Raw genomic sequence first — 25,426 nt, forward strand, 5'->3', positions numbered from 1 at the left:
CTTGTCTAACAAAAAAAAAGTTTTGATATATTGAGATATGTAATTAAATATTAGGTGTATTTTACTATATGAATACCATTAAATTTATAATATTGGGGGAATTGAGATTTAACCCTAGGCTTGAAAATTTAGGAATTTGATTATAGAATTGAACGCGTGTACTTACAAATTATGCATACTTGATAGATTGGAAACATTCTAAGGCATTGAAGAAAGGAAAAACATTGGTGAATTATCTTGATTGACTTCAATTATTCAGTTGAGGTAGGTTATGGTTTATTCTATGTGATAGGGAGACTCTTAATAGTGATTGATAGTCATAAAGTAATGCTGTGAAGTTCTATATGTTGTTGTGATTGGTCTATAATCCCAAGACAGCGAAATCTATAATCTTGAACTTGCTCTATCAAAGTGATGCCTTGGATGAAGAAGGCTTGAGGAAACATCATTAATGAAGTGGAAGGTGATGATAAAGAATAAGGAATTACCCATATCATTAGGTTGGGTGCCACGAGCTGACACAATATATTTGGATCAGGTGCCATGAACCGACACGATATTATTGGATTGAATGTCACGTTCTGCATGGTAACAATAAAGAAAAACATATGAAAATAACTCAATACACTCAAATCTCAACGAACCCATTTCCTAAAAGAGAATGGTGTGGATGCTTGAGTCCTCATGTGTGTTCTTGATATTGCCAACTAATTTCGTACCTGGCTACTTGTTTCATTATTGTTGTCACTTATTCATGTTGTTTGTTGTTTGCCACTTGCTAAGGGTTATTTCATGTTATTACTTTATGCATTTTAGTTTCTATTTTGAGTTTACCGATGATATATACTCAGTACATGTTGCCTTGTACTGATCCCTACTTGTATTTTCTTCTTTTTTTCTTTTGTGGAGTGCAACAAAGGTACCAACGACTTCGGCTCACCCTCAGCTCTAGCCAGTCTCTAGCACATCAGATTCCATGGTGAGCTATTCCTTCTAGCTCGTGTTGGATTCTCTCGGTCATGGCATGATGTCCTTAGATTTCAGACACAAACTATTTTACTTATAAATTATGATGTCTTTGATTCTCTCAGACTTAGTATTTGGGGATTAGGTGTCCTTGATGTGATGACTTTCAGGTTTTGAGAATGATATGTAATAAACTCTAGTAGATTCCTATTTCTCACTTTAATAAGATTTGAGTATTCACATTATTATCGTATTTCGTAAGTTGAATAACTAATATAAGTTGGGGTTTGGATTCGTTGGTTCACCCACCTAGAAGATTAAGTGTGGATGTCACTCATGACCCATTTTGAATCGTGACATTTTATTGTAACAAAATACTTGAAAATTTTGTGTAACTATTTACCTATAATAAATCTTGAATTAATAGTCAGAAAATGAGAATAAGCAACATGCTATCTATCCTAAAAAAAAGACAAGTAACAAGTTTGCAATTAGTTAAGTGACCTAAGTTTATTTGATTATTTAAAATATCAATTTATCAAGCATTAAATTAGTGAATGAAATGTGGGATCATGAAGTCATAATTTCACGTGTTTCACTCAAGGATGGTATATTATCTTAATCACTATTCATATGTCCTTATTATATAATTTCTGAATCTAAATTAAAATATTTAATATATATTATTTGTATTTTAAACCTATGATGATAAATTGATTAGTATTTTAGTGTCTATTAACTGATATTTATTAAAACTTCAATTATAGTTATTTTATTAGTGAATTGATGAGGCAAGGGATCGCTGACTAATTTTTTTTAATTGAACAGTAATTTATATTGGTCAAAAGTGAGAATTATAAAATCAAGAAGGACCGACCCTTTGCTTCTCAAAGAAATAAACACAATAAAGCTAAGTATATTTATGCTCTTTGCCTTTCTTCATAAAATCTATAGGTTATTGTTGGAAACTCTATGCACAGCGGAAGCATACTCAAAATCATACTGCTTACATGAATAATAGATAACCAAATCGTTTATGCTAGAACATATACAATTATGCTAGAACACATAAACTTGTTGAAATTTAATTCAAGAATTACCTCTTGAAACGTGAGCAAATACCTTCAAGCGAATCCCCAAGTTAGACAGACTTTCAAGCGAATCCACAAGTAGACAACAATTATGCGGTCTCCTATAATGATCCCAAGTTCACATCCGAACTCTCTCAATACTTGGGTGGGCAAGCATGAATAGAAACCTTTTATCTTTCTAGGGTTAGAAGAATTCCTAATTATAGAGATTTCTTCCCAGTCCAAAGAGGAGAACCAAAACACACCTTATTTTTCTTGACTCTTCATCATCTTGTGGAATAACTATAAACATTTTTTCTTCAATATCAAATTGACGATGGAGAATTTATGGATGACTTGTTAGTTGCGGTTGAGATTGATAACTAATTTATCAGTTGATAAGTTGCGCACAATTGAACCTATAATATCAACACGATTCATTTTAAATGGTGTATACATGGAAATGAAAATTGATTCATTTATTATTAAAATGACTCTCACTCAAATTCATTCGAATGTTTGCAGTAGAAGCAATCGGGACGTAGTCTCATAAAGAAATAAGTCTCGACCTATCTACCCTGCTTAGGAAATTAGTCTTTATGAATATAACATCATGTAGTTCAACTTTAGCTACAATGCCACTATCTTATTCACCTATGAACACATAATCCTTAGATTGTTTAAAGTATCGTATAAAGGTATACTTTCTTCCTCTTGAACCTAATTTTTCATACTGATTTTTTTTATGAATAAACGCAACATAATTTCAAGACATTAAAATGTTCAAGCCATACTTTCTATTAGTACATAATTCATACGGCGTAGTAGCCGACAACTTTCCAAACTCATATGTTTATTTTGAAATCAAAGAGTAAATAAGAATAATTTAGTCAATTCATTCTTTTAGTCAATGTTTTCTTAAGGAACAAACAAAGAAAACATGACAAGTAAGATGGATTACATGGAATAGTGAAAACTCTAAAACAAATGCAAGTTTCATATGTTTCGATTTTCTTGAAAAACCCAAATTTCTTTTGAATAAAATATAGGTGGCATCTCTCAGGGCATTAATGACAACTTTCAAATCCAAACACTTCTACAATATCATATTTATTCAAAGGTCTTGCATGACATAACTTGTCCAATGTTCAGGAGCATAGGTATTAATGGACAAAAATAAAGTGAAGTAGACAATCATAAATACGGAAAGAAAATAATTTTATCATTGAACAAATCAATTCGAAAAATGCAAAAAAATAAACACTTGAAATAAAATTAAAAGAAATAAACGACATTCATAGAAGATAATTAATTTTTTTTCTAAAATCTAGATTACAGACAAAACAAATTAAAATTCACTAAAGAAAAAATATTACTATTTAGATTACAATTTGAAATCATTGATGTCAAATCTGATTTATTTTCCTACTTTGTTGATATTTGCAGTACTCATGATTTTTTTGATGAACTTTAAATTAAAAAAAATGTTATAGGCTTAAGTCATAAAAATGAATTTCATCACCATATTGAAAATAACATATAATAACAAAGAAAAAAAATTAATAAGGATAAAGAACCAACTTCAAATAAAAATAGAGTACACTTTTAAGATTTTCAATTTCAAACTCTAATGAAAATGAATCCATTTTATTAAAATTATTAAAATGTCATACGAAAGATCTTTGGCGAGATTACATAAGCAAATATTCCCTTTTACATATTTAGGATGCCCTATCTTTTATAGGAGGAAACAGAAGGAATATTATCAGCAAATGATTAACAGAATCAGTACCAAATTACAGGCTTGGAAAGGGAAGTTGTTGTCCTTTGGAGGAAGAGCAATTTTAATTAAACATGTATTGCAAAGCATTCCCGTCCATTGCTTGTCAGTGATGAATCCACCAAGCAACGTAATAAATACAATACAAAAGATGATGGCACAATTTTTTTGGAGTAGTTGCATAGGTGGTAAAGGTCGACATTGGACAAGTTGGAGCAAACTGTGTTTACCAGAAGCGGAAGGAGGATTGGGATTTAGAATGATGCATGATGTGTCCATGGCTCTATTCTGTAAATTATGGTGGAACTTCAGGACGCAAGGGACAGTATGGAGTCAATTCCTTTTCAACAAGTATTGTAAAAAGGAAAATCAGAATGTAGTAATGTGGAAGGCAGGATATTGTGGATCGCAGGTATGGAAGAAAATGTTGCAGGCCAGAGATCATATAGAGCACCAAATTTGGTGGCAAACCAAAAATGGATCGGCTCATCTATGGTATGATAACTGGACAGGATTAGGGGATCTATATTCTATAAGTGAGAAAAGCTATGAATGGGATGAGAGATATCAACAAGTTAAAGATATAAAAAAGGAAGGAGAATGGGATGAGCAACTTATGCAAGAGATTTTTCCAACTGAAGTGGCTAACTTCATCAAAGAAAAAATCAGACCACCAAGGGAAGGGAATGACACTGATAAACCTACTTGGATGCTTGCTTCAAATGGAAAATTCTCTGTTAAATCGGCTTGGGAGTATGTTAGGCATAAAGAACAACCCAGCCAAATTCTCGGGGATTTATGGGTGAAAGGAATGCCTTTCAAGATGAATTTCTTAATGTGGAGATTGTGGAAATTTAAAATTCCGGTGGATGATAGAATTAGAAGATGGGGAGTGGAGGGACCGTCGAGATGCTGGTGTTGCACCAATCCCTCCCAAGAGACTTTGGCCCATGTGTTCCAGCAATCAGAATTTGCTAACAGGACCTGGTCCTACTTTTCTTCTTTTGCAGGTTTGAATATCCAACAACTTAGTCTCAGGGAGTGTATTATACAATGGTGGGGAGCTAATGTGAGACAAGGGATGCAATCATATTTCAAGGCTATCCCAAGCATTATAATTTGGGAGCTATGGAGAAGAAGGAACGCTAGAAAACATGAGGAGCTAAGAACTACATGGCAAAGAAGTATTCACAATATTACAGGAAGCATATTGAGGTTACTAAAGGTCCGAAAGCCAAAAAGGAAGTTTCTCAATACTTGGCCAGAAATAGTGAGAGAGTTACAGGAATACAGAGCAGTAATCAAAATCACTAAGGTACAATGGGACATGCCACAAATAAGATGGGTCAAATACAATATTGATGGAGCATCGAGAGGAAATCCAGGAGCTAGTGCTTATGCGTTCTGTCTACGAGATGAAAATGGGGACTTACTATATGCGAAAGGAGAGAAGATAGAAGACACTACAAATACTGAGGCAGAAGCAATAGCTATCTTAGAAGCAGCTAAACATTGCAAGCAAGCAGATAGTCATAGAATAATCATTCAAACAGATTCATTACTACTACAACAAGTATTAATGATGAAATGGGAATGTCCATGGTCTATTTCAGACATGATAGAGCAGGTCAGGGAACTATTGGAAGGCAAAGAGGTCCAGTTTCAACATATAATGAGGGAAGGCAACAAAGTTGCAGATTACATAGCAAATCTAGCATTAGATAAAGGTAATTGCAGTTTTGTTCACTTTCAAGAGATGGAATCAACTGGAAAGAGACTGATTAATGTTGACAAACTACAATGCCCTTACATCAGAATTTCAACATGCAAAGGATAAGGGATTATGACAGGATAGAAATTAAGTGGTTCACTTTAATATGTACAACATTGTTTGGTACCAAAAAGAGTGAAATATTATCTAGATGGACTGGCAGTAAAAGGATATATTTACAAGGCATGGCTTTATAGCACAAACAAGAACGAGATGAGCTTACCCAGTGAAAGAAGGCGATTTCATTTGACAGAAGCCCTCAAGAAGATACTAAAGGAGCGGAATTCCCATCAACTAGAGAACACAGCTGGAACAAAGAAGAAAGAAGGAGAATTAGAGAAATGATTGAAGAAAAAATGAATTCAAAATAAAGGAGGAAAATGTCACTTCAGATAACCATAGCTTGGCTAGAAGGATCTGAGAGATGCACAAAGACATCATGGTATGAGGGAAGCGGCAGAGGAGCTGTTTAAGCTCTAGATTAGGAAACCATAAAGTTCAGGGTAATTGTACTGGTCAAAGTGTAGTGTTTTTGCTTTGCTTTATTTTATTTTTGTTGGGTTATTTTTATTGGGACCTTTGGACAGGCAGAATGGGCCACTGCCATTTGTATTGTTGATTCTCACTCAATAAAAGCCCAAGTTATAATAAAAAAAAAAAAAAAAAAAAAAAAAAAAAAAAAAAAAAAAAAAAAAAAAGTCACAAGGAAAAAAAATCACTACTGTAATATTCAAATTATTCGTGCTGAGTTCGGATCATTCATAATCAAAACTTCGGTGTAGACAAACTAAGCATTTACACAAAAAAAAATGGTCTAAAACCCCTCCAATCTATGCCCGAAATCTCAACTACACACTCCAACTTCACGGGTGTCCTATCACTCACTAGGACTATTTAAAAATGAAATAAATAATTCCTTAAATATTGAGTTGGCACAGAGAGTGCATTCACTCTCTTTGAGAGAGTGAGAAGCAAAAAACAAGTAAAAAGAATATTTTTATTATATTTTTGTTATAATTAAATAGTATTATATATTATTTATTTATTTTTATAAGTAAAATGACACCGTTTTAATGGTGGATATTACTTTCCCTTTCACTTTGGAGAAGAAGAATCAGCAGTCCCAACCCCATCTTTGATGGATGATAAATTTTATATTTGTCAGAGAAACTCATCGAACAAGCCGACAATGTCGAGGAAATAATCACTGGAAAAAGATGAATTCGCCGACAAATTCAAAAATTCATACTTGAGCTTCGAAGCTCTTTAACAATGGTTGTCCATGGATTTGTATTTCGCCCTTCATTCGCCAATTTTTTAGTTCAAATCAATTGATTTAGATGTTTTCAAACTCAAGAACTCAACAATGGGATTCTCATAAAGGATTCAATTTAGTCTCTACAAATTAGTAATTGCCAATGAAGATTTTCAGATTAGATTCAAACCCAGAAACCCACATTTCTTTTTTGATTTGGACAGCTTTGTACGTCAATGGAGTTTTCTAGTTTTTGGCTCAAATCTACACACCAAATTCAAAATCAATTAACAAGTAATGTGTAGATTCCATACACCAAACTTGATCACACTCACAGATTCGCACAAATCTGATGAACACGATGGAGAACAATAAGTTTTTTTCTTGAAATTTTCAAAAATTAATAAAGCCAAGAAAACAATTGAATGATTTGAGGCAAGTATTATAGCAATCTAAAATTTGATGGATCAATTTGTGTATATATATCGTTTACAAGTTATAAAAGAAAAAGAAAAAGAAAAAGAAAATAAAATAAAGATGAAAGAAGGAACTAAGAATATATATAAAAAAAAATCAATATATATACTTGACAGTTGGATGTGCGTGTCCACCATCGCAAGTTATGAATGTGGATGTTCAATTTTAGGGTGTTATTTATTTCATTGAAAAATAGTTCAAGGGGGTAATAGGTCTTCTGTGAAGTATAAGTGTGTAGTTGAGAATTTGATACTAGGTTGGGGTCATTTGGCTATTTTCTCCACAAAAAAACTGATAGAATAAAATTAAAGAAATGAATGAGAACTCATCAATAGATAACACATGCGAAAGATTAGAAGAAAAACAACCGATAAGAACATACATATGAAAATCAAGAAAAATGAAATTAGAAAGACAGAATTCAAAATAAATTAACCTAAATCAATGACAAATATAATAGTGATCATACCAAAAGAGTTTCACATATTATATAAAATTATAAAGTAAAATAAAGGGAAAAGGCATAGATTCCCCCTAAACTTGTCTCGAAAAGTCAGTTACACACTTAAATTATCATGGTGACCTATTACACACCTTAACTACTCAAAAGTGAATTTATTATCACCTTGAGACGTGTAACACCACTCTCACATTATGTGGTTTATTACACTCACTGCCACATCAGCGCTACTTCAGTGTCATGTCATAAATGATAATTTTTTGTTTTCTTTTCTTTTGTTAACTATATTTTAATTAATTGTTTTAATTCACTAATAATTATATCATCTTCATCACTAATCCCACCCATTTTCAGTTCTCATTTCATCGGAAAATCATATCCGGCCCCACCTTCACTATTGATTTTGTTCTTCACCACCACTACATCACCTTCAATTCTTCTTCTTCTTTGTCACCCAACGCCAAATATCACCACCACCATTATCAATATCGAATTTTTCTTCTTCACCGCCTTCAATTACCTCTTTTAATGTTTGTCACCCGCCACCCATCACCACCAAACCCATAAAGCTGTTATTACCATCAAAACGGAAAATTGATTAACAACCAAAAATTCTTTAACAAAGTCAAAAAAAATGAAAAAGATAGAAACAACCAATCAATTTTTTTCTAAATAAAATACAATTATTCACTAACAAATTTATGGGAATTAACCTAATTGCGAATAANNCGGCCCCACCTTCACTATTGATTTTGTTCTTCATCACCACTACATCACCTTCAATTCTTCTTCTTCTTTGTCAGCCAACGCCAAATATCACCACCACCATTATCAATATCGAATTTTTCTTCTTCACCGCCTTCAATTACCTCTTTTAATGTTTGTCACGCGCCACCCATCACCACCAAACCCATAAAGTTGTTATTACCATCAAAACGGAAAATTGATTAACAACCAAAATTTTTTTAACAAAGTCAAAATAAATGAAAATGATAGAAACAACCAATCAATTTTTTTCTAGATAAAATACAATTATTCACTAACAAATTTATGGGAATTAACCTAATTGCGAATAAAAAAAAATTGTGCTTTAAGATTGTGATAAAAAATAAAGAAGTGTGATGAAAATAAAGAATAAAAAGAAGAGGGCAATGGGTGGGATTTGAAGAAGAAGAGGTGTGGGGGTGGGGGTGGAAAAGAGGATTCTAACTTTTTTTTTTACTTTAATTTCAAATTGGCGGGCCTATTTTTTATTTTTGTTTTATTTTTTTGCCATGTCAATTTTAGGGATAAGAAAATTCACTTTTGAATAGTATATGTGTGTAATAGGTACTATGCTAATTTAAGCGTATAACTGACTTTTCGGGACAAGTTCAAGGGGAAATTTATGCATTTTCCCTAAAATAAAATAAAAAAGTTTAATACTCCAAAAAATAAAAATAAAAATTGAGAAATAGTCATTTTCCTTGATCTATCATCATGCATTCTTTTTCTTTATTAAACTTTTTGAATATAATATAATAAGCTCTTACCCACTTCTCTAATATTTAGCTTGACCAATACAGAACCCTAATCATCCAATTCTACCTTCTGTTTTTCCAATTCCTCTGATTTGATCCAAAAATGGATGAAGAATATGATGTGATTGTGCTTGGCACAGGTCTCAAGGAATGCATTCTTAGCGGTCTTCTATCTGTTGATGGTCTTAAGGTATTCAATTTTTCACCAGATCGGTAATTGTTTTTGTTCGATCTTATTTCATTTTGTTTTCTTCTCAATTGGATCTGATCTAATAACGCTGAAAATTTTGATGCAAAATTTGATTGATATGACCCTTTTTTTGGAATGATCGATCTTCATTTGCCGGTGATTTGTTTTGAGTACATTTGATGACACCATTATTGTAAAAATGCTACCTTGCGTAACTTAGTTGGTGAGTTACTAAATTTGAGTTATCAGGGGAGTGTAACTTGGAGGTATATGCTTATTTGGATGTGATTATGTGCACGGATTTTTTGTTTGAGAACCTATGCTGTATTAACTAAATTGGGTCACTATGGGATTTAATGCTTTGAGTTTATTTATCTGCAAAACCAAAATGCAAGAGAGTAATCAACTTTACATGGGAATTGGTATGATAGAATTTTGATGCAAAATTTGATTGATATACATCTTATTTGACCCTCTCTTTTTTTCAATGACGGATCTTCATTTGCCGGTGATTTCTTTGCGTACATTGGATAACGCCATCATTCTAAAGAAGCTACCTTGGCTTAGTTAGTTCATTACTAAATTTGAGTTATCAGGCGAGTGTAACTTGGAGATATACTTATTTGGATGTGATTATGTCCACGAGCTTTTCGTCGTAGAACCTATGGTGTATTAACTAACTTGGGTCATTATGAGATTTAATGCTTTGAGTTTATGTACCTACAAAAGCAAAATGCAAGAGAATAATCAACTTTACATGGGGATTGGATGTTAGAATTTTGATGCAAATTTTGATTGATATACATCTGATTTGACCCCTTTTTTCAATGATCGATCTTCATTGTCAAGGTATATTAGTTTTCTTCATTTACCAGTGATTTATTTGAGTACATATGATAACATCATCATTCTAAAAGATACCTTGGCTTTGCTAGTTCATGAGTACTAAAGTTGAGTTATCAGGCTAGTGTAACTTGGAGGTATACTTATTTGGATGTGATTATCTGCACAAGCTTTCCGGTGTAAAACCAATGACATATAACTAAATTGGGTCATTATGGGCTTTAATGCTTTGAGTTTATGTATCGATTCAATTTTAGAATAAAAAACAAAAAGGGAAAGAATATTTTGGGGGTATAAGGGAAGCAAATATCATTTGAAATAGCTTAACATTATTTTTTTATATGTATTTTAGTTGTATGGTGATTGCTTAATGCTTATTTCATGTGAAATAGGTTCTGCACATGGACAGAAATGACTACTATGGAGGAGAATCAACTTCCCTCAATCTTGTCCAGGTAATTTTCCTTAAATCTTGGACATGATTCATTTGTGCTATTTGTTTCTCCTATTTGTCTGATAGAGTTATTATGTTTCAGCTTTGGAAGAGGTTTAAAGGAAGTGATAAACCTCCAGCTGAACTGGGTTCTAGTAGAGATTACAATGTTGACATGATTCCTAAGGTTTTCCCCTTTTTCTTTGTATATCTGCTTCACAGAAACAAATCTTCCATTGTTTGTGTTGTTCTAAATCTTTTCTTTTTGGGAGCAGTTTATTATGGCAAATGGTGCTCTTGTGCGGGTGCTAATTCATACTGATGTTACGAAATATTTATCCTTTAAAGCGGTTGATGGCAGCTTTGTGTATAACAAAGGAAAGGTATAGTTGTTTTTCATGTATGTGGTCTTTACATGTTTGGTACAATTACGTCGTTTTGAATGTTAAATTGGTTTTTGGATAACTTTGTTCTAACCTGGAATATTGACACCTGATGAAATAGGTGCACAAGGTGCCAGCAACTGACATGGAGGCACTTAAATCTCCTCTGATGGGCATTTTTGAGAAGCGGCGTGCTCGAAAGTTCTTTATTTATGTTCAAGATTATAAAGAAAGTGATCCTAAAACACATGAAGGGATGGATCTAACAAAAGTTACCACAAGAGAGCTTATTGCGTACGCTCTTGATTCTCTTGCTTTTGATTCAGTGTTCAGTTTCTATAGGGTAATTTGAATACATTTTCATGTAAGATAGTCCCGGTCTAGTTTTCTTGTGTGCCTATATCATAGAGCATCTTGAAAAGAATACATCAGTAATTTATTGAAATGCACTAGAAATGTTGCTTGTTGTCGTGTTACATTTCTTTACTCCAAAGTTAATCTCTCTTCTTTGCTGAGCACTATGCTTGCCTCAAATGATTTTTATATTAGAAAATATAAACTTGAGTTTGTACTGCTTACCCCTCTTTATAGCAAAGAGAATCGATTTTCTTAAAGGATCTGTGAAGTGTGATGTTTCCACTGAGTATGTAAATATAAACTTTTCAGCATGATCAGTCTCCCATTAGGACAATGAAGATGATCCCTACTGTTAAGCTTTTCAGGGAAGAAGGTTATATTATGAAGTGCGAATTTGTGGTTCAGTAACAGTTGGTTTGTGATTGCTTTACACGACTTGTGGGGATTATTAGATAGTTTTTTTTTTATTTGATAATTCATTATTAATTCATATGCTCTATATTCTTGCTAATGGTTATGTGCTATTTTTACAGAAAATATGGTCTTGATGACAACACTGTGGACTTCATTGGTCATGCATTGGCACTGCATAGAGATGACCGCTACTTAGATGAACCAGCAGTGGATACTGTGAAGAGAATGAAGGTGAAAGTCAATATTTTTCTTTTGAATTTCCTGCTAATGTTGTTTAAGGTTTGTGTGGATATGTGAAGTTTTTGTTCTCTATAATATGACAGCTCTATGCTGAGTCTCTTGCTCGTTTCCAAGGAGGATCACCATATATTTATCCTTTGTATGGATTAGGAGAGCTCCCCCAGGTACTGCCTTGAGTTCCTCACTACATTTTCTTGTTTACCCTCATGCTAATGTTTTGTACTTTCCAACTTCTTTTTATTTAATATAATTGTCACTGTTAACATCTGTTTGCTAATTTAGGCATTTGCTCGATTGAGTGCTGTGTATGGTGGGACCTACATGTTGAATAAACCTGAATGCAAGGTAGTATTTCCGCTCTGTACCTTTTTGCAAAAGGAAATATTTATGTAATTTTGAGTCCTCTGAAGATGCTATCTTCAAATCCCAGGTAGAGTTTGATGAAGAAGGAAAGGTCTGTGGTGTTACTTCAGAAGGGGAAACTGCAAAGTGCAAGAAAGTTGTATGTGATCCTTCCTACTTGCCCTCCAAGGTAAATGTTTTTCTACCTGTTGAGATAACTGCTCTGTTGCCAATAATTTGAATAGGCTTCTGGATCTATAATACCCGGCATGATCTTCGAGTATAAGTAAGGGTAGATCATGGATACATGATATACCTGTTTCCTAGCAATCTAGATTTCACTTGTTTATAAGTGGAAGTAGTCAAACTACTTGTTATGAGGATACTTGACCGTTTATAAGTGGTTGGATGAGTTACTAAACACAAAATAAGCTATTTGCAGGTGAGGAAGGTTGGCAAAGTTGCAAGAGCTATCGCAATTATGAGCCACCCAATACCAAATACCAGCGAGTCTCACTCTGTGCAGATTATCCTACCTCAGAAGCAGTTGGGTCGCAAATCAGATATGTAAGTATTGTAGTATCTTAGAAAAACTTTACTTATATTCTCTGGGCTGAGCTGGAAATATAACAAACTATTCGCAAATAAAGTTTACTTCAATACATACTCATTCATTTACTAAACAGGCATATTAGTCAAACTTGATTTTTACTTGAGTACTGAAAAATATTTCATGTGAAAGCCTGGTTCAATGTGGTTACATTCATTAGTAAAAGATCGTTAGTTCCACAATTTGCTAAAATATACAGATCTCCTTTGCCCCCTAAGAAATGGATGTGGACTGCCTTTTCATATTTCATTAATTAGTTAATTTTTGCAGTCTCGCATTTTCAAATATTTCCCCTTCCTCTCATGTCTTTCTGGTTTGTTCATGTTATTGTACACTCCCACCTGTGGATTATATTGGGTTTTTTGGTTGTATTGTACATGCTTCTCAATACGTACCCTATCATCAAGATTCACTTGTAGGCAGAAAAGGCCATGGGGACCTTTTTTTTTGTAGCTCTTTACACTATTCTCTGCTTCTGTTATGGCACTTAAAATTTGTTTTTGGACAGGTCAAGCTGTGTTTCGGTCATTTAAATGGGTGGTCGGTAAAATTTTTTTATGGAGTATATGCCAATTGGACTGATATATTATTTGGAGATTTTAACCTCGTTGATTAATTTTTGAGTGGGTCCTGAAAACTGGGTGTTTTCCTTAAAAGGCTTGATCCAGCACTATCACTCAATTCAGAGTAGTTCTTTTTANTGTACATGCTTCTCAATACGTACCCTATCATCAAGATTCACTTGTAGGCAGAAAAGGCCATGGGGACCTTTTTTTTTGTAGCTCTTTACACTATTCTCTGCTTCTGTTATGGCACTTAAAATTTGTTTTTGGACAGGTCAAGCTGTGTTTCGGTCATTTAAATGGGTGGTCGGTAAAACTTTTTTATGGAGTATATGCCAATTGGACTGATATATTATTTCTTAGTGGATGTTTTGTTATATATAATGTTTCCTCTTCTCTTGCTTGGTTTGGATGTACTTGAGCCGAGGGTCCACCGGAAACAGCCTCTCTACCTCCACGAGGTAGTGGTAAGGTCTGCGTACACTCTACCCTCCCCAGACCCCACTTTGTGGGATTTCACTGGGTATGTTGTTGTTGTTGGACTGATATATTATTCGGAGATTTTAACCTCGTTGATTAATTTTTGAGTGGGTCCTGAAGACTGGGTGTTTTCCTTAAAAGGCTTGATCCAGCACTATCACTCAATTCAGAGTTGTTCTTTTTAAAAACTCATAACAATTAAGAACTAGAGTCTTCTTACATACCTTATGCCTAACATTTGGTTCTTCAGGTACCTGTTCTGCTGTTCTTACACTCATAATGTTGCTCCAAAGGGGAAATTCATTGCATTTGTCTCAACAGAGGCAGAAACTGATAACCCAGAGAATGAACTGAAGCCGGGCATCAGTCTTCTAGGACCAGTGGATGAGATCGTCTATGAAACTTATGACCGATCTGAACCTGTCAATGAGTGCACCTTGGACAATTGTTTTGTTTCAACTGTGAGTCTCTCTTAAATTTTACTTTGAAAATCATACTTCAGAAAGATAACCTAACATAAATTTATTGTATTCTCTATTTTGAACAGAGCTATGATGCCACAACTCACTTTGAGTCGACTGTAGATGATGTGCTCAATTTGTACACCAAAATAACTGGAAAGGTATTGAGTTATTATTTACCTGACTTTGGTCTTTCCATTACGTACTTTAGAGAATACTGGGACAGATCTAATTGTCATTGCAGATAGCTTCTCTTTTGCCAACACACTTTGAAAACTTCGAATTTCCAAAATATTCTACTTGTGAAAAGTGGCTTAGACATTTTGCCGTTTTACTGCCTGAACTTTCTTTTCGCAATGTGCTGTCTCGGAATCATGTCTTGCTATCATTTAAATGTTATTTGCAAAATTTAACTTGGGTTAACCATTTTTTCTGATGTATACATTTTAGTTTTCTGTGTTTTGCTGTATATTTCTCTGAAAAGGATAACCTTAGTGGAAGGAGTATATGGGATGAAGAATAGAAGTCTATTTTCATGAAGTGGACACTAATTTTGAAAATTCAGAAAAGGGACATATTGTCCTGTCCAGAAAACTCCTTTACCTTTGGGTTATCAAAAAAAAAAAACTCTAGTCTCTGCTTCTAGTACTCTTTTAATCAAGGAAAGAGACTAAAGTTGAATTAGTTGAGTTAATAAAAAGTTCAGCAGAATATCTGTGTCCTTCAAAAGTCTTGATGAACATTGACATTAAATCCCCCTTCTTGATGATTGCGGGCCTTTATTCCACAAATAAAGGGCTTGAGAACATAACTTAATTAGTTAAGTCGCACTAAAATGTTGATTTCTTTCTTTTTCTTTTTTTCAATCATGATCTACGTGTGCTTTCTTGGGTTAGTTCACAAAGGTATATTTGGTGCTATTAATTTGTCATAGCTTCTATATTTTTGTTTGTCTTCTTGCACCCTTCTCCAATTCGTGTGGTAAAGGTGTAGGTATACGTTGCTTGTACCAGTGCCCACATAGATAATATGAAGCATAGTTACAAGCATGTGAATCTAAGGTACTTTTCTAGATGTACTGTTATTGCATCAAAAGGTACTTTTCCTAGGCAATTGCTGTTTCCTCCGCTACTCTCTTCCTGCTGCCAGGAGTAAAGGGGGGAAGTTGGGTGGTAATGGAGACCAAAGAAAACAAGACTTGTAGCTTATTCTACTTTTCGGTCGCTAGATTTCATTTAAAAGGTGGCATTATTTGTAATAACTATATTGAGCTTTGAAGGAACTATCTCAGTTGACTCAATTGTTTATCTTGTTCAGGTTCTTGACCTCAATGTGGACTTAAGTGCTGCGAGTGCTGCCGAAGAATGATAAATTCCTTTACTTCTGTACTTCCACATATTTTGCTGCTGGATTCCTATATGTGTCGATGGGATTCTGATGGCGTTGCTGTAGAAGTGGGATTAATTTATGATGGATTTTCTGTTATACTATAGTTCAAATGTTGTTTTTTTCTTCCTTCAACAAATTTATATAATGTTTAAAAATACAATCACTTTTCTTGAACTTGGAGAAGCATGCACGCCGGTCTCCCTCTCCCCTTGCTATTATGGCTGAGGCTGGACCTAGATGTGAGATTCAGATGTCGTCGATGCTGAAGCTAAATTTGGTTTTATTAATTTTTCATCCAATTTCAGATTTGTCTGGAAGTAGGAGCTTAAAGGTTTAAAATTGTGTTTGACCTTTGGCTTTTTTTATTTTTTTGAGGATTGTCTGAGACAGTATGCACACACAATACACAATTGGTTTTCTGGTTTAATCTCTCTATGTTTTTGTTCAATGTTACAGTAACACATTCTTACTTCAGGGAGTTAAGCTCAGTGAGCTGGGCTCGAAAGATAGAGAGTTGATGAGGAGTCTTTTCTAAAATATGGGAACTAAAGATATCAGTAAGTTGTGACAACATTGGTCCATATTCAATCATAGTACTGAATTTTTAAAAAAGAGGGAAAAAACATTGTAACATCTACTTGTACTACTATCTTATAAATGGGAATAAGCACACACCTTTGGTAACACTATTTTAGTCAATTTCAATAGAATGAAGACCTTACTATAGCAACTATGTATATTTTTTGAGTGTGTGGACAAAGTGTCCCTTGCATATGTCATCTCTTTACCACACAATAATCCAACCAAGTTAATTCTCTCACGTGTCACGTCCCCGATCATCCCCCACTATTTCTTCCTTATATGTATTTAGAATTTAACATCGTCTTTTATCAAGATTAAAATTAAAATAAATTTGATCATAAAATTTCAACAAATTTTTAGAAACAATAAATTTATTATTATAATTGTTAGTATTATTATTTTTAATATAAATAAGTGGCTAAAAGCAATACTTTCGGAAAAAAAATTGTGTTAATTTATTTGTCTTACTTTATTTTTTAATTTGTTATATATTTTATAATTACATAAAAAGGACAATAAATCACAATATTAAGATTAAAATAATTTGTTCATAAAATTTCAACAAATTTTTAGGAATGAAAAATTAATTATTATTGAGTATTAAATATCAATAAGTGGTAGAAGCAATACTTTTGAAAATTTCTGTATGTTAATTTATTTGTCTTACTTCATTTTTTAATTTGTTATATATTTGATAATTACATAAAAATGACTATAAATCAAAATAATTACAATTTAAGATATAAAATAATTTTTTTTCTTGGTTGACTCTCGAATTTTTATTTGTGCCACGTAAAATAAGATAAAGGGAGTAACATGTATTATGTGAATAACGCATAAGAAATATTATAAATCATAAAATATCTAAAAGAAATATTTTAATTTTTTTTTTGGTGACTCTGGAAATTTCGCTTGTGCAGCATAAATTGAGAAAAAAAAGAGTAATATATATTATGTAAAAATTACGTAGAAAGTACACAAGTTACAATAATTAATAACTTAAAAATATTTTTAAAAAATATAAATTTTTGAATGGCTCCAAATTACACTTGTATCACATTAATTAAAACAAAAAAGTAATCAACATATATCTAGTACATTAGTACAAACTGAGTTTGCTCCAAAAAAATTTTTATACCATTCTTTTTCTTGCTGAGTTATGTACTGCATAACTCACTTTTTACAAGTTTCTCTACAGTCTTAACAGCTTTGAGATATCTGAGGAATGTTGGTTGTTGGCTTAATTTACCTTGGAGTTGAGTTGGTCGGTCGCGTGCCTAATTTCTCCCCCATTGCCCTCTTCCATAGCAGATACTTGTGTTTCTACTTGTGCTAGCTGCACAGCCATAGGAGAAGTGGACTCTTTATGTCCTACTTGGTTGGAGCCATTGACAGCTCTCCTTCTAGCCTTCTTAGCCCAAACAACAAGCCCGTCTTGTATATACTCGTCGAATATTTCTTTCTTGAAGGAACTTCCCATCTGCATTCATCATGCATCAAATGAAAGAAAGTTATAAGTAAATGAATCTATAAAACCAAAATGATAAGTATTTTGTTGGTACAAGAAAGATGCACCTGTGTGACAATTGCATATAGTGGTAGAGTACTATAACTGCAAAGGAATTGAACAAACACCCTGCAAAAAAACTCAATTAGATTATGTAATAGCATGTTTAGTATTCTAAACCTCTTTTCAACTACAGCATAATTGGGCCTGGACGCATTTATGGTAAGACATGTTGGACTTAGATAGGTGTGAAAAGTGAGCAAAGGACGTGTTTGTGACCCTCATGGTTACGTACATTGTTTGGTTTGGTGTAAATACCAGATGCAAGTAAGCATTTTCCTCGTCTAGAGGAGAAAGGACAGGGAACTTACCCTATGACAAGTCGAGGGATGATATAACCAACTTGTCCCATGATGCAGGAGTTGAAACGATATTGAGCCTGTCAATGAACAGAACGCGATAATCTCAATTAGTAATGGAATGAAATGTGAATCCAAAAAGCTTATACCAACTGTTACATTGAGCGTTTAATGTTATGTTTTTAAAGATTACCCAAATCCAGAAGAAAAATGCAATCTCAAAGGAGTTCTGGAAAAGGATGATATGAATGAGGAAAAGGACTAGTCGCGGTCTATGAAACCAGAAATGATCATCTGATGGCTTCACAACTAAATCTCCTTCTACCGCGATGTGCTTTGCAGCAACCTCTCCAGCAAGTTGTGTTATTACATGCTCTAGTTTAGTCCCCACAGCTAGCAAAAGCTGCATAATCACAATAATATAACCATTTTCAGGATTTTCAATAGCTCAAAGGTGCACTGGCAAAGATTAGTAATTCTTAATAGTACTGATTACTTACACCAAAGGGAACGAATGCTATCCAAAAGTATGTGTGCCAGCCTGCAAATATAAAGTGAGTGAGAAATCAATAACAGGTAAAAAAGAGCAGTCTGGTGCAAAGCATCCCATATTAGCAGAGTCCGTGGAAGGGCTACACCCCAAGGGGTGTGATACAAGACTACCTATGGCTCTATCCCGTGACTTATAGGTCACATGGAGACAACTTTAACGTTACTTCAAGGCTCCCCTTCAAAACACAGATAGAAGGAGAAAATGAAAGAGGGGGTGATAATTAAAACATAAGCTCTTAAACTAGGCTCAAAACCAAATGAAGTTATGCTAAATCAAGAAAAGGGGATGAAACAGGTAAATGATATAGCTCACCATGAACATTAAGCAATAGGAACAAGACCACAAATACCCAAAGATACCAACTGCATAAACAATAGTAAAAGTTCAGCAAGTTGAAAATCAAAAGGAACTAAGAGCACGTTTGACTCCGACTAAAAATAATTGATAAGCATCAAGTACAGTCTTTTTTTTCAAGTGCTGAAGTTGATTATATAGAGAACTAGTTACGTGCTTGGATAGAAATGTTGAACCTGACGATAAGTTACATTAAGAAAATGAGATGTTGGTCGTTGAGGTAAACACACGAGTAACCTCTAAGAGGAGAAAGGGATATCATGTTATACAGATAATATTTCAAAATTTTGAACAGTAACATCATGCTTCATTGTTTTCTTTCCATTTTGTTCACTTGGTGACCATTGTGTAACTCACCTAATCCCAACAACTTTCTTGAAATCAGCTTCAAGCACGCGTGTCATATACTTGTGAAAATTGAACTTTGGATTCCCCTTGCAATGAGTCTAAAGCGGAAAAATCAGCAAGAGTTGAGCTTCATGGAGAAATAAAAAAGATTAAACCAGTATATATTAATGTAAATGTACCATAATGAAGCCAAGCCTCAAGGTTGTATAGTCCAATTTTGTGACAGATCCAAAGAATTGCTTGACGAAGGATTGCTGAGAATCACGAGCAAAATAGAAAAATGTTAGTCGCGCCTAATATATTGACAATGCATAGAAGCAAAATGTGTAATAAGCAACTTCTGGAAATACACATTTGATCATGTCTGAAGTGGTAATATACTAAAGGATTCAACTTATATTACACTAACCTGTTGGATATATATACAGGCACATACACATCAACACATGTATATAGAAATGAAAATATGCATACAAGGATGATTAAGATGGAAGAATCTCTGCTTACCAGCCAACTTAATAAAGTTGATCTTTTACCAAATCCTAGAAACCGGCCCTTGATAAAATCATGATCATGAACATGTGTTACTTTCGATCGAAGTACTGCAGATACAATATATCCTCATTAGGATGACAACAAGAGAGATCACTCTATGTTGAAAGTATTACATTCTGATGAATACACTATCAGTTCTACTACATTTTTCAGGTCAACTTAACTTACTGTCGGTGCACAGAACTTAAACTCGTGACTTGTGAGTACTCTGTACTTATGCAAACTTTTTGTGTCCAATTTAGTTCAAAGGGAAGTATACTAATGAGATACAACAGTCATTAGGCAATATACCTTCTTCTGGATTATATTCCTCTTTCTGGATAGAATCCTCCCAAGATTTCCACTGACGTATCTGCACAGATAACACAAGGTCATCGTGTATAAGTGAAAAACGAAGGGGGACAGGGGATGTAACTAAGATGTATGATGAATTCAGAAACCTAAAGCAAGATGACTGAAAGCCTTACCTTTATACCTCCAAATAGAATTGTAAGAGCTGAGAAAGTAACATGTGAAACAGCCAGCACAAAGATAAAGGTATGGAGATGATGCAATGCTGTGAGAGATAACAATGGTGCCTTGTCCTGTTAAGGTCCAACAAGAGAAAGTATATAGAAATGACACATCAATCAAGGGCATATGATAAATAAAACATCACAGTTTCATCAGCATATGGACTAAAACTGTGTTTATGAATCTTGATTGGCAATTATATTCCCCTTTTGTTTGCTATTTTGACAATTCGGGTGATGGAGAGAAAAGTAAAATGGTCTAGTTGAAGAGAGTCTTGGCACAACGGTAAGAGTTGTCGTTATGTGATCAAAACATCCTCTTGCAGAAATACAACGTAAAACTAAATGGCCCATGCAATATATCCCAATGTGGCCCATCCCTTTCACACAAAACAATCCAATTTTCGTCTAACATGTGAACAACAGGAGCTTTAGTCCACCGGACTGCCTTTTATTTAGACATACCTTCGCCTCACAATAACCAGAATTAGCAGATTCAGCAAGAAGGCGCCTTCCTCCCGGAATTAAAGAGAAGAAATTAGTCTGAAAGTGGACAGTTTCATTGACATCATCATCCTTTTTACAAGGGAGCCAGTGATTAGTCAAGTGCTTTGGGATACATATTTTAAGAATTCTCTCTTGCAACACTGTCAATAACAGTGATATGAATCCCAACAACATCAACTCTGCATAATTCATCATGTTTTTCAGAATATGGACTAATTAGACATCTTTAAAGTAAAAACAGAATTACACAAACAGAAGTTAGAATTTTTACCTTCTTTGATCTTTTGTAAGGCTTCATAGAGTGGCTTTTGGTTTTTCTTGAGCAAATACTGTCATAAAAATCACAATTGTTATTCATATCATCAAAGATTGCTCTTTTAGCAGAACTTTAGAAATGTTATACTCCACAGCAGATAATATTAACTCTTTGTCTAAGGGGAATTGGTTGATCAATAAAAGAAACATGATACATGTTGTTCGGACTCTTCAAAAATGTCGAATGATGCATGTTGAATCATCCAAAAAACAGGTGCTGCAACATTTTTGGATGAGTCTAAGCAACATAGGGAGTTGATTTCTGAGATGATCACTCAACTAATAGTTATTATCTAAAAAAAAGTCACTTTTCATTCTTGATTCAAATTTTCTTCAACAAAGAAAGTGACTTTCTGAGATAATAACTATTAGTTGTGTGACCATCTGACAAATTAGCACGCACTATAGCGTATCAGAAGTACTAATAGAAAATTATTGTAACTAACATATAAGTACAGCAACAACATACACAATGAAATCACATAAAGTGGGGTTTGAGAGGGTAGAGTGTACGCAGGCCTTCCCACTAATCAGCTCAAGCAAATCAAAACAGTAATTAAAGAAACAAACATGACATCTAATAGCAAAACATATATGCAAGGAACCGTAACAATATCAACAAGATGCAGTTACCTAAACACAGTAAACAACACATGAAATCAGATACCAAAAGCCAAAGATAAAAGATTCAAGAAAACTTTGTTCTGCAAGAAACTATTGAAACTAGCTAACCGTAAGTGTAAAACTAGTCAATTTATGATAACTTAGGTGATCAATAAAAGAGACATGACACATATAAGAAGTACCAATAGTAAATTACTATTATGAACCAATATATAACAAAAATCAAGAAAATTTTGTGATGCATACAAGTAAGAGTTACCTTGCCACCATAGTGAATTATTCTTTCAACAATAAGAGATATAGCAACTATGACAGTGCAGACTAAGGCAACAATCCATGTTGGTGTAAATTCTAAATTTGTTTCTTGATCTCCTCCACCTCCTGCCATCTTTTTACTACAAATGAATATCCAAGAAAACTTACATATATAAGATTATGAATTAATTAAGATGAAAAATACTATGTTAATCCTACTATGCTTGTTGATTGGAAGTTACATAGAAAGAAGAATGGAGAAAATGACAATTATTGTCCCTTATGTTTGGTAGTTGGTTCAAAATAGTCCCTTAAGTATTACTTAATCAATTTTGATTCTTTAAGTTTGTCAAAAATGAGCACTTTTTGTTTTGTTAGATATTTATCAAATTCTAAATGTCAAATTTAATGAAAGTACAATCTTTATTATTTATGTTATTTTTAAGTATATTTCAATAGTTTGATGCAACTTTTTGATGTGCAATTTCTCTTATATTGATTTATTTTCTTGTATGACATTGTTTTTTTGGGGTAAGGGGTTAAAGTTATTGACAACAATTAAGTGCATTTTTATTCTCTTAATATAGTTTAGGAGTATTTTTTACCTTTTTCTGTTACTTTTTTTATATTGCGGTTTTTGAAATGTTGAATGGAATTTCTATTGTTTTTGTTTTTTATTTGTTGTTCTTGTTCCAATTAAATCTAATAATCATAGTTTGATAAATCTTTGAAAGAGATTAAAATTACTCAATTAATAATTAAAGTGCTATTTTGAACCTACAACAAAATATGAAGGACTACTTTTTTTCATTTTCTCAAGAAGAATGAAATGGTCAGAAGAAGAATTCTTTCTTGGGTCCCCCCATGTTCTTGACCTCCTATGCATTTAGTTAGTGGAACGATAAATATTTCTTCGTCTTAATTAAAAGTTTTGAATTCGATTTCTTTTAGGTAGAAAGTTGATTTTATTAGAACATATTTTACCTCTTAATATGGGATTTTGCGATAAAAATCTAAACTTTGTTGGATTCTAAACCAAATGAAAAATAAAAAGAAATTAACAAAAAGATTAACTTCTCTTTTGTCCACTTGCATATGACAAGAATTATTTCCCTCAAGTTGACAAATTTGAAGTTTTAACATAAAACAATTTAACAAATTTGTTTTACCAATAAATGGAAACTGCCTAATAAGTTCTAGAGAGTGGGAATTTAAATTGTTGGCAACAAACTAATTATTCCATGTGTCCTAATTCATGTGACGTTGTATTCATTTTAGTTAAATTTTATTTTTAAAATGTTGTTTTTCTATATTTAATAATAATTTTAATTTTAAACTTTTAATTCTACTTATAAAATGATTTATAGTTTACAAAAAATTACAACTTATTGTAAACCATAAATTTTAAAGAGTTCTTTTTATTTCCAAATTAAATTTAGAAATTTTATAATCAAACGCTAATTTTCAAATAAAATTAGAAAAAAAAAGTAGAAAAAGGATGATCCTCATAGTCAAGCGGGTTAGTATAGCAAAGTCAAGTCTTCCAAAAAGTAAATAAAAAAGAGTCAAATTAGCCAAAGTTTCTTCCTATGTAAACATTCCTTAATTAGTTTGATGATTATTGAGTATTACATTCCTCCGTCTCTATTTATTTGTCAAATATTCCTAGTTTAATGTCTCTTTTACTTGTTATTTTGTGACAAATCAAGGAAGGACAATTTTTTTCTTCTTTCTATTGTACCCTCAATTTATTAATATTGAGTTAATGTCAATGAAAAATATAGTGAGTAAATATATTTGAGACAGTATCAATTAATAGAAGAAAAATGATAAATTTACTATACCAATCAATATTTTCTTAATAGCTATATCAAGTCAAAATTTGATAAATAAAACTAGACGAAGTAATTGATGTAGAATTAAATATCATAATGTGGAAATCTTCAATGCTTGTTTGTTTCATGACAGCTTGCAAGAAGTGATTTGATACCTTCAAAGTCCGTTCGCATAAATATTTCTTAGTTCTGATTTATGTGATATCATTTGTTCATGTATAAAAAATAAAAGGGTTTTTTTTATAAGAAAAAAATATTTAAAAAATTGTTCTATATGGTTTGATCTTTTACATTCGTAGAGTCAAATGTTTAAATAAATTATATATGCTAAATTTGGTGAAAATTGTGAAAAGAAATATCAAATCATAAATATTAATAAAGTCTCATCAAATCTTAAAAATTACAATTTACAACAAAAAAATTATATTGGACCAAATATAACAAAAATTGAACATAAAAAGAAAACATATACCAAACATTAGAAATACAGTAAAAATAACAAAAACTATACCTCTAGAATGTGATTTCACACTTAATCCGCCCCGCCCCCCCACCCCCCACCCCCCTCGAAGAACACTTTCGAATTATTTTATACATACCCCCAAAACATAAAGAAATCATTTTTGTCATTTTCTTATAATACTCCACCATATACTCACTAGATATTATCTTATTCAGTAAAAGAAAAATATACAATTTTATTGTATACTTGGAATTTAAAAAAAATAAAGCAAAAGAAAGTGGAGAAAACAAAAAGGTTGGCTATTGTATAAATTATTCAGAAGAATATATTCACATTGTAAATCATGTAATATAATTTAGACAATGTTACTCTATTCTAATTTGTTGGTTTTCACAAATGCAACCGTGTTTTCTTATGTTCACACTAAACAACTACTCCCTCCGTCCACTTTTATTTATCGTGTTACGCTTTTCGAAAGGCAATTTGACTAATGTTCAAAGTTAAAATTAAAGTACATTAATTCAATATTTTAAACAAAAAATTTAGATATTAAAAAAACTATCCGAAAAGTACTATAAATTGAAAATTTTTGTATAACAATATGATGAAAAAATACATCGTAAAATGTTAGTCAAAGTTTTTATAGTTTGACT

At 32.8% G+C, this 25,426-nt stretch overlaps 2 protein-coding genes across 4 annotated transcripts in view; one reads left to right on the forward strand and one right to left on the reverse strand.

The window, feature by feature from the left end:
* Positions 1–16,353, forward strand: part of LOC125878199 (guanosine nucleotide diphosphate dissociation inhibitor 2-like) — a 225,755-nt gene extending 209,402 nt beyond the window's left edge. For all 3 annotated transcript variants that reach the window (XM_049559396.1, XM_049559397.1, XM_049559395.1), the window contains exons 2-14: positions 9,378–9,489; positions 10,725–10,787; positions 10,869–10,952; positions 11,041–11,148; positions 11,270–11,442; positions 12,039–12,150; positions 12,243–12,323; positions 12,442–12,504; positions 12,590–12,691; positions 12,944–13,068; positions 14,405–14,615; positions 14,702–14,776; positions 15,933–16,353. In XM_049559396.1, coding sequence (XP_049415353.1) covers positions 9,403–9,489; positions 10,725–10,787; positions 10,869–10,952; positions 11,041–11,148; positions 11,270–11,442; positions 12,039–12,150; positions 12,243–12,323; positions 12,442–12,504; positions 12,590–12,691; positions 12,944–13,068; positions 14,405–14,615; positions 14,702–14,776; positions 15,933–15,983 — 1,335 coding nt within the window. In that variant the 5' untranslated portion in view covers positions 9,378–9,402 and the 3' untranslated portion in view covers positions 15,984–16,353. The remainder of the gene's footprint in view (positions 1–9,377; positions 9,490–10,724; positions 10,788–10,868; positions 10,953–11,040; positions 11,149–11,269; positions 11,443–12,038; positions 12,151–12,242; positions 12,324–12,441; positions 12,505–12,589; positions 12,692–12,943; positions 13,069–14,404; positions 14,616–14,701; positions 14,777–15,932) is intronic.
* Positions 16,354–17,581: 1,228 nt separating this feature from the next.
* LOC125878191 (MLO-like protein 1) lies at positions 17,582–22,753 on the reverse strand. The gene is made up of 14 exons (XM_049559386.1): positions 22,480–22,753; positions 21,553–21,610; positions 21,240–21,460; positions 20,730–20,846; positions 20,554–20,614; positions 20,215–20,309; positions 19,887–19,961; positions 19,717–19,805; positions 19,318–19,367; positions 18,953–18,993; positions 18,646–18,855; positions 18,465–18,532; positions 18,162–18,222; positions 17,582–18,066 (listed from the first exon to the last, which is right to left on the reverse strand). Exons 1-14 carry the CDS (start codon positions 22,606–22,608, stop codon positions 17,827–17,829), a joined length of 1,515 nt encoding a protein of 504 aa, XP_049415343.1. The 5' UTR covers positions 22,609–22,753; the 3' UTR covers positions 17,582–17,826.
* Positions 22,754–25,426: the final 2,673 nt, after the last annotated feature.

Source organism: Solanum stenotomum, chromosome 10, assembly GCF_019186545.1.
Source record: "Solanum stenotomum isolate F172 chromosome 10, ASM1918654v1, whole genome shotgun sequence".
Classification (NCBI taxonomy): domain Eukaryota; kingdom Viridiplantae; phylum Streptophyta; class Magnoliopsida; order Solanales; family Solanaceae; genus Solanum; species Solanum stenotomum.

What these genes read in the sequence shown, in the direction of transcription:
- LOC125878191 (XM_049559386.1), bottom strand. Translation starts at nt 22,608, where the DNA reads ATGGCAGGAGGTGGAGGAGATCAAGAAACAAATTTAGAATTTACACCA. An exon ending in CTGGTTATTGTGAGGCGAAG is followed by an intron (nt 20,847 to 21,239) that starts GTATGTCTAAAT and finishes GGACCTTAACAG; the next exon opens with GACAAGGCACCATTGTTATC. An exon ending in TATATGCAATTGTCACACAG is followed by an intron (nt 18,067 to 18,161) that starts GTGCATCTTTCT and finishes TGATGAATGCAG; the next exon opens with ATGGGAAGTTCCTTCAAGAA.